General features: G+C 42.8%; 1 protein-coding gene across 1 annotated transcript; it reads left to right on the forward strand.

Annotated features, from left to right (window-relative positions):
* On the forward strand, positions 1-1,313 carry Gas1 (growth arrest-specific 1; the record flags this gene model as incomplete). The annotated part of the gene is given in 1 exon segment (XM_013516038.1): positions 1-1,313. A coding segment is annotated over 1 exon segment (58 nt), but the record flags the coding sequence as incomplete, so codon positions are not given.
* Positions 1,314-9,176: the final 7,863 nt, after the last annotated feature.

Consider the following 9,176-nt stretch of genomic DNA (forward strand, 5'->3'; position numbering starts at 1 on the left):
GGCCGCCTGGGCCGCGCTCGGCCCCATCTTGCTGCTGCTGCTCCGGCCGCTCCTCTAGCCGCGCCTCGCCGGCACCTGCGGCCGGGACCAGAGCGAGCGGAGCCGAGGCGCTCCGGAACTCAGCAGGGCGACTCGGCCTGGCCGGGGTCTTCGCCGCCTGGGCCTTTCCCGTCTCCTCGCCACGCTGAGCCCTGGGACCTGCTCCCGCCCCGCTCCCAGCTCCAGAAACCGCACAGGGCTCTGGGCTGCGGAAGCTAAGCCTGGAGTTCCGGACAGCCTGCAGGAAACGGCGCGGGACGGGACCGAGTCGGAAAAGTGCTGGCCACCGGTCTTCACAGTCCGCAGGGACTGAGCTTGAAGCTGGACTGGAGGGTGAAGGAGGAATTAGACACAAAGGGTCTGTTTATTAGCATTTTTCTGGTGAGGGAGGAAAATAGTGCTTGTGGCCAGTGAGGACCGAGCAATCGTGAGTAAAGAGAAAAGTCCCATTTACCGTTTACTCTTGGTATCAGCACCCAGAGTGCTCGGTGACCAGTGGCGGGAGGCGGCGATTGCCTCTGGAGAGACTCCTAAATTAGTTTCTGATAACTTTGAGCCCTTGACCTTAAATTTCATTGCTACTATTCTGATCTCTTAGCACATTTCTTAGGGTTAAGAGTCCAAAAATGCTGATCTGAAGAGTTACTATGGCATTGAACAATGCCGCTTTTTATTTAAAAAGCTCTGCACTGCCATCTGTGAAAGGCTCTTTATGATGTTTGTGTTGCTGTCAGTTTTGTTCTTTACATCAAAAAATTGTATGTTCAGATATGCAGAGAACGTGTATGCCTCTGCCCCTATCAGGGTGCCCAACCCTGGTACTTCGTATATAAAGTGTATTAAGACTGGAGTTTGTTACCAGTTGCTGTACTTTGTATATATAATTTTTATAAATTGTATGCTTCAGAAATAATTTATTTTTAAGAAGAAATTAAAAGTTTTAAATCCACATCCATGTTAAATCTTTTACCCCCAGAAATGTATCGAATCCACTTGTCACTAGGGATCCAAATCCAGAGTCCATTTGGAAGTGTGCTCTATTAAGAGCAGCCTTAAAATGTACAGTGTGTTTTATAGATTTGAAGTAACATTCTTATTTTCAAAAGAATTTATGGACATTGTAGAATTGTATAAATGCATTTTCAAACTGCCTTAAACATTGTATTTTTATAGACCTCATTTTTTTAAAGTCTTATGATTTAAATAACTATGGCTTTGCGTATTTTTTGGTTTATTAAAATGTGTACATCAGTAAAGAGATTATAAACAATGAATATTGTGTAGTTGTTTTCCAGGATTTGGCCCAGGAGTCGGTGTGGAGGGCTGTACAGAGGACACTGGGAATCCTTAGTCGTCAGTGGGAATTAAAATGCAGTACAAGACAAATGTGGGCGATTTCTGCCTTTAATTTAATGAAGAATTAGACATCTGTAAATGAGGCAGCTAAAAAGATATGTAACTGGCCTTCCTTGATTTTTTTTCAGTGTGTAGAGAATTAACAGAACTGTACTGTGCATAATTTAACGGTAACCCAGGCATCACATTCCCCACCCCCTTTTCTGGGGCTCTCCCCACCCCCTCGAGTAAGCCCCTACCCCCAGGAGAGTCCTCAGGCTAGTAGTCCTTCTCTTGCAATCAAACACTCCAATAACATCTGTTACCAATAGAGCCCAGGAAACCTACAAGACTTAGTACTTCAAAGTCATTTTCACACTTTTGGTGAAAAAGTACAAAATTTTGTTGCAAAACATTCCCCAAAGCAAAAGTAAACACACTGGGGAGAGGAATAATTACCAGAACTTGTAATATTTTTGTGGAGAGTTGTTTAGCTGTGAGCTGAAGGCTGGGCTTCTGCCAGAGCTACTGATCTACACTCAAACGCCCTTAGATAAATAATTACACTCTTAAGCTGTGTCGAGTGCGGATACACTTGACCTTGTAAATAGAAATGTTTGCAGTAGGAATAAACTCCAGCATTGGAAAATCTTTTAAACATTAACACAAAAGAGAGCGCTCTGTCCTCTGGGGATTTGAGCCTGAACCTCGCCAAGCTAGGCACTTGCAAGGGGGAAAAAAAAGTTTATTTATCTTCTATTCGTGGTGTTTATTTAAAGCTTTTCATTTTAAACGCCATGATTGGAAGGCAAGTCAGGAGTTTAAAAGTCACCACAAATAAACTGTGTCTGAGGGGTCGACAGATTAGCAAGATCTGGTGTCTCTTTATTTGATATTAACATGTGCTGAGAAAACATAACCAGATTTCTCCCCTGCCTAAAGTAATTAACAAAGCTCTGCCCCTTCCAACTTCCTCCCACCCCCTATTGCTTGCAAGGTTTCTTTTTCCTCTAACTCACTCTTTTCTCGGGTTTTATGGAAGAATTCCAGGCACTTCTTGGTGCACCTAAAACAAAGATTATATGTACATGTAGATCTTCACAAAGCATAAGATAGTTGTCCCCCTGGAGGAGCCTAGGAGAGCAGTGTGGGGTTGGAATCTCCAGTCACCTGAATGGTTGAGTAAACATATTGTTAAAACAAAGCTGAGCTCCTTGTTTCTTTGGGAAGTGAACAAAGAGTATTCCAAGAGACTTGTAAATGAAATCAGCTTTCTTTACAAAAAAGGAGAGGAGTTAGCAATGCTCCTGCATTTGTCCTTAAATATATTTAAATCATCTCCATCTCATGTTATTTTAACACATTCTTGATGAAAAGTTAAGTCTTTGTCCCAGTAAAAGGCCCAGTTTTCCCCAGTAAGAAGTAAAAGGCATTAGCACTAGAAAAGGCCTGATAATTAACTGCTACAATAAACTCACAACTTGATTTTACAGGGTCCTGTCAAAAGCATCTGCCCGGAATAAATCAACACAGCTAGCTCTTGGGGAGAGAGGACACGAGGCTTTATGCTTTTTTACTTGAAGAAAGTGAACATTGATCTGTAGTCCATTCTGTGTAATTTAAACAATTATGCACCGGAGCCCAGAAGCCCCTGGCCTCCCTACAGGTCTAGTGGGTTCCAGAACAGGTTGTTGAAATGTCAGTGCCCTTGCTCTGCTGGTTGTGGGGTTGTGTGTTGCCATCTGCTTCTAGATAGAAAGGACTTTTACAGATGTTGACATCTGTAATAGCTCACACTCTCCAGGGAGCCCATTGGAATTCTGGACATTTGGCCGTCTCAAATGTCTCCTGGAGCATGCCTGGAAGTACCATTAGTGAAAGAAAAGGTATCCAGCTTTTCTTGAGAACTCTCAAAAACTGGCCCCCGAGAAGTTTTCCAGAGTGGGAGGGGCCCCTTTTGGCTTCCATGTAAAATCATGTGTCCCCACAGCCTTTCCCATTTCCCCAGCTAGCAGGTTGGAATGCTCAGTGACAGTTTATTTGTCCTTGGAGGCACTTCAGTGACAAATGTTTAAGGGAGTGTGGGACAATGGTTGAGAACAAGGAGGCAGTTCATTGAACTGACAGTGACCATACAGTAAATAGAAGGAGGTTCAGGCTTCACTGCCCACCCGAGCACACAGCAATGCTTTTGTATATGATCACAATGGACGCAACATAAGGTCTCTTTATTTTTAACGATATATAGCAGTGTACATGGCCATGCACGTACATAAAGTGGAAAAATGGCTGTAGGGAAGCAAATTCTGCAGAGTAGCGGGAGATCATTGTACTCGGGCAGCACCTGCATGTATCCACAAGGAAGGAAGTAGCTCCTGACCCTGACTGTTGTAACTTCACAGAGCCACAGGTCTGGATGGTAGCATGAGTCTCCAGTGGGGTCTGAGTCGGGGAAGACCCAACTACGTCTCTACCAAGAGTCCAGGGAAACCACACAGCATGGGGATTCCCCTCCTCGAGCCGTGTTCATGCCTTCATCCCATCCCACACTGATATGTGGCTTGAAGAAAGAGACCAAAGAACTCCAGAACTTTCTAAGACATTAAGCCCTATTGGAAATCTCTACAGTACCTTCAAATTTTGGCTTTGCATTAGGAACTTATCAAGTTCATTTGGAAACTCTCTAGTACAACTTCACGCTTCTCTTTTCAGAGCTGGAGAAAGAAAAGGAAAAATTACTTGGTTTTTTAACCTCTTACACCAAAGAACATCAGAAATGTTGTCACTTGACCTGGTTTTCCCAGCTACTCAGGCAAAGTTGTTGGGAGCTTTGTGTTACACATGCCTAGTGGCCAGAGTTGGACTCCTGTCGGTGAGTTAAGTTGGACTTTACTGTACTCCATTTGAGAGACTGGCCCTGGAAGACAGTGCAAAGTGCTCACCCTTGACTATTGTAATGACAGAAGTAATGTGCTATTAGCAGAAATACCTTCTAAGGCATCCATTTAATCAATTTCTTAAATAACAGAATGATCTACTACAAAATAGTGGACTGTATACACTATATTTTGGCACAAAGATGGTCATTCTCCCACTAGTAACCAGGGCTCTAAATAAATGATTTCAACAATGTTTTATTAAAGGACGACAAGAGCCCTCGAGCTGCATTAATCGGGGAGAAGTCGAGTGGCACTTTTGTTATGGAAATGTTAAGCACATAATAGCACAGCCAAACAATGTGCAGCCACTTCATTCTTTCAGCCACGCTGACACCTCTTAAAGAGGAGCTGCAGGGAAGGATGTGGGAAAGATTTGCTTTCCTAGAAAGCTTTCAGCTCATATTTTGGAGGGCTACCTCCAAACCCTGTGTAATATGCGTGCAACAGAAGCCAGAAGGGCTGCTGAGAGGGAGAAAGGCTTTCCACCTGGTATTTCAAAAACACAGGTTCCCCAATAAAACCAAGTCTACTTTTTTTGAGGTGGCATTTGCCAAAATAATGTTTTGGTGAATAGGTTGAGTTCAGTTTTATAAAGTTGATCGATGACTCAGTGGCTCTCAGTGATGTTCAGGATGCACCACAGGTAGTTACGCCACAGTACGTTCTCCTTAACAAATAGGAGGCATCCTAAGCCTCCTGACAGGTGAGCACACAACATCACCCAGCACCTCTTTGGTTCATAACAAAAAATAAATAAGACGATTGTATTTGTTCCCAGGTTTTACAATGCCCTTGCTCTCTCTGGAGGTATCCTTACAAGCATATTTCACTGTTATAAGTTAGATAGGTTATTTGAAGTTTCTCTGACACCATCGAGGGTAACTTCTCATGACTATGCTGCACTGTATATTTTATCCCTGATCAGATCCTGCTGCGCACCAAAATAAGGAATATTTCAGTCAAATTTTAGGCCTCCTTTTTTTTTTTTTTTTGGTTTTTCTCCGGTACCGGGAACCGAACTCACGACCTTGCGCTTGCCAGGCAAGCGCTTTTGCCGCTGAGCTAAATCCCCAGCCCTAGGCCTCTTTTTGAAAGCAATTCTTTTATGAAAGTGGCTCCCTTCAATTTTCAGTTTTAACCCATATCACTTCTTACCTGTCCGATAGTTCCACCTATTGGGGCAATTTTCTATAACAAACATTGCTGTCAGCTTTTGTGATGGCTAAAGTTTAGGTCTGTACTCATGAACAAGTGGTGGGATCAGTAAAAGTTTCCACAGGCATGCACCATGGGGGTATTGGGTGCAGCAGTGCCCACGGGCATGTGACACTACCATGTCTCTACATAAGCTGCCAGTCAAGTCAGGGACACAAACACGCACAGACACTATTAACACACAAAACAAGCACAGAAGAGGATGGCTTACCAACATCAGTGTGGGAAAGCTTCTTACAGAAGGTGACACTGAAGGGGAGTCCAAAGTCAGGCATAGGAGTTCACTGCTAAGAGAAAGGTGAAGAGGAACACCTGCCAAAGCAGCACTGGAGCAGCACAGTGTGGCAGTGCTTCCTGCATGTACACAACGGCCAAAGCGTGATGGAGGATGTGATAGGGCTGAGTCAAAAGAAGGGCCAGTGCCTGGTTGTGGAAACCTTGAAGGTCATGGCAGGGCACGGACTTTCCCCTACACAGTGTAGAAGTCAGAGAATGTCTCAGGGTTCCCAGCTGAAATACAGCATTTTGAGAAATACAGCATTTTGTGCAGAACTTATGAAAGTTTTAGGGAATGAAGACCAGTGGTACAACATTAGTAAGGAGACCACCACAGTGTCCAGTAGAGAAAGATAACTTACTAGTCACGTGAGGAACAAAGCAGATTCAAGACCCTGAAATTGGTCAGACACTGGTGCAGGAGTGGGAGAAGCCAGTAGGACTGCTGCTGGGGTTTTAACTCAGAAAACTGGTAACTGGAATCACAGTTGGGCCTAGGAGAAGAAAGGTTAGAGGGTAATTGATGTTAGAGGACATTTCAGATATCCTGGTCATGGTGTGCTACAGGACAGGCTCAGAGTAGTGGGCTGTAGATAGTGACTCATCCTCACAGAGCTTGAGGAAGATGGGCAGAAGAGCGGTTACCAGCAGACTACACCAGGAGGATGGGCCAGAAAGATCTGAGCTGCAGGATCCTGTTGCATGGATCATTGTTTTCAGAGCATTTTGGAGAGCTAATTTGGTGGTCATGAATTTCTTCATTTGTTCTTTGTCATGGAAGTGTCTTATTTTTCTATTGATTTTGAAAGACAATTTTGCAGGGTACATCCATCTGTTGTTCTTCTTTGCTTCATTTTGCAGCTGTTGGATTGAATTTCCACATTCCCTTGCTATTTTCAAGATGCTGCTTTTTGTGGTCATTAACTGCAATCCTGTCTTCTAGATCTGATATTCTATCTTTGCCTTTGTTCAATCTGTTGCACATACTTTCAGTGGGATTTTCTGGCTATCTGTTTGAATCTGCTTCATGGCTTCCATTTCTCTCCTCTGTTGAGCATTCATGGTTTCCATCGTTTCCCCAAGCTCCTCTTTTTTTTTATTATTTTTTTTTATCTGTGTCTACTCTAGGCTTGTTGAGCATGTCTTTCATTTTGATTGTCATTTCTTTTTTACCTAAGAGATTATTTTTTATATAGCCACTTCCATTTGTTTTTTCACTTCTGCCACTATCACTTCAAAGAATTTCAGAATGTGGTTTCCTATTTCTTTGTCTCATTGGGATCAGGGATATAGCTCAGAGGCACAAGCACCTGCCTGGCAAGGTCAAGGTCCTGAGTTTGATTCCTGGTACCAAAACAAAAAAAAAAAAGGACTTGGTCTTCTATCTCATTATGCTCTGGAATTGTCCTGGAAGTCTGGAGTTGCATTTTGCTTTTGTCTTGTCATTTTTTATTTTATTTTGCTTTCTGTGTTTGTGCTTATAGATTTCTTATGGTAGATAGCTTTATCACTAATATTGAGGCTTCTCTATGAATTGTCTATTCCTAAGAGATGTCTTTGAGGTGTAAGTGGTTTTTGTCTTTGTGTCTATCCCAAGATTCTGCCTTCCCAATTTATTAAGGATAAGATGTTGGTATCTATTTGTCTCAGTACCCCATCCTTTGGTACTGGACTATGGTGATGGTTATTACCCTAGTTAATCACAGTACTGTCATACATACAAGGGAGAAAATCTGATTACAGCATATAGACATCCTGGTTAAAGAAGTACAATTAACAATAACAGTAGCATCAAGTACTGACAAACTGTGGTAACTATTAATTTTGGTACCTCGAACTATAGTTCTATAACAAAATCCAACATATACTAGGAACTTGTATGCAATGAGTTTCCCATTGATTGATTAATTTTATCTTGATTTGAGGGTATTTAAGAGGGACAGAGGAACAAACAGAGTGATAGATAAGGACAGGTATAGTAGAAGTAAGGCTGTAAGGCAAAGGATGATCACTCAAGTTTTGGGAAACTGGAGGGGAGTTCAGGAGAGAAAGAGTGAAAAAGAAAGCAAAAGAATATTCAAGTGAACCAGAAAGAGAAGAGACTATGTTCACTCACATGAGGGTATCGTAAATCAGGAGAGACTATTGAGGGAAGAGAGAAAGAAGATGAGTAGAACAAAACAGAAGTCAAGGTAAGAAACCTACACAGTATAAAAAAGAATCAAAAACTGAAACCAAACAAAAAGCAAAACAAACAAAATCCCAACCAGGCTGAAAAAGGGAAACCACTCAAACAGACAAAGAAAAAGAAAAATAGTAAAATTCCTCTGGTGATAGTATCCAGGTTCTGTGGTAGTGTCAAACTCAGGTCCCAGAAATGTACTTTGTAATGCCACCAAGTTTGCAGTAGCATTTGTGCTGGGTTTGGGATGAATCTGGCTCTGGATGTGGGAGCTGGGCTGATCTTCAGCTGACAATGTTTTTGATGTCCCCTTTTCCTTACTGTGCTCGTCTCTACAGTGCTGTCAAGTATGGAGAACCCGGGTTGCTCCCAGACCCACGTGCAGTTGGCTCCTTCTGGACCTTACACAGCTTTGTCTGTCACATACCACTAGCTCTCATTTAGAGCTGGTTGTAGGGCAGGGGTGTGTCCTTGTTCCTCCACAGGCTAAGGCTGCTTTCTTGCTTGCACCACTGGGCCAAGGTGGCCATTAGAGTAGAGTCTGGGTGGTCCCAGCTCCTACCTCTCAGCAGAATTTCCCTAGCCTGATTCCCAGCTGCTAGCAGTCTAGCAGTGACTGGGTGGCTTTTCCCTCCTTCCACTCCAGGACTTTGGCAGTGAAGCGTCCCAGGACTGTTCTGCTGCTGGGGTTTGCCTCAAACCCTGCACCTCACTCACCAACTGCTGGCTCTGTGGGGCGTCTTGGGAAGCAGTGTCCTGCCACACTGGGCCTGCTTTGCCAGAGCACCATGAACATATCCTAGTAAGCAAAATGAATTAACTGAATTTCTAAGGAAACAAAGCAGCCTACGCTAATATTGGTAATACTAATAATCACTATTATAATCAGAGTAGCACTAAGAATATAAAAATTACCAAGATCATCCCATTATATTAAAATAACAGTAAAAATAGACAATGATTATCAGTGTAATTGAGTGACTATATATAATAATCACTACACACAGTGCTGAGCACAATATGCATCGCACCATCTTGTCTCTGCAACTTAACTACCATCATTTTGCAAATAAGAACTGATGCTTAAACACCTTGGCCATGGTCTTTCAGTGAGGAATTTCGTGAATATGTAATCTATGTCTGTTTGTGTGGAGGTTGAGATCTTGATTTTTTTTTTTTTTTTTTTTTTT

Source organism: Chinchilla lanigera, unplaced genomic scaffold (assembly GCF_000276665.1).
Source record: "Chinchilla lanigera isolate Chin_1 unplaced genomic scaffold, ChiLan1.0 scaffold00031, whole genome shotgun sequence".
Lineage (NCBI taxonomy): Eukaryota > Metazoa > Chordata > Mammalia > Rodentia > Chinchillidae > Chinchilla > Chinchilla lanigera.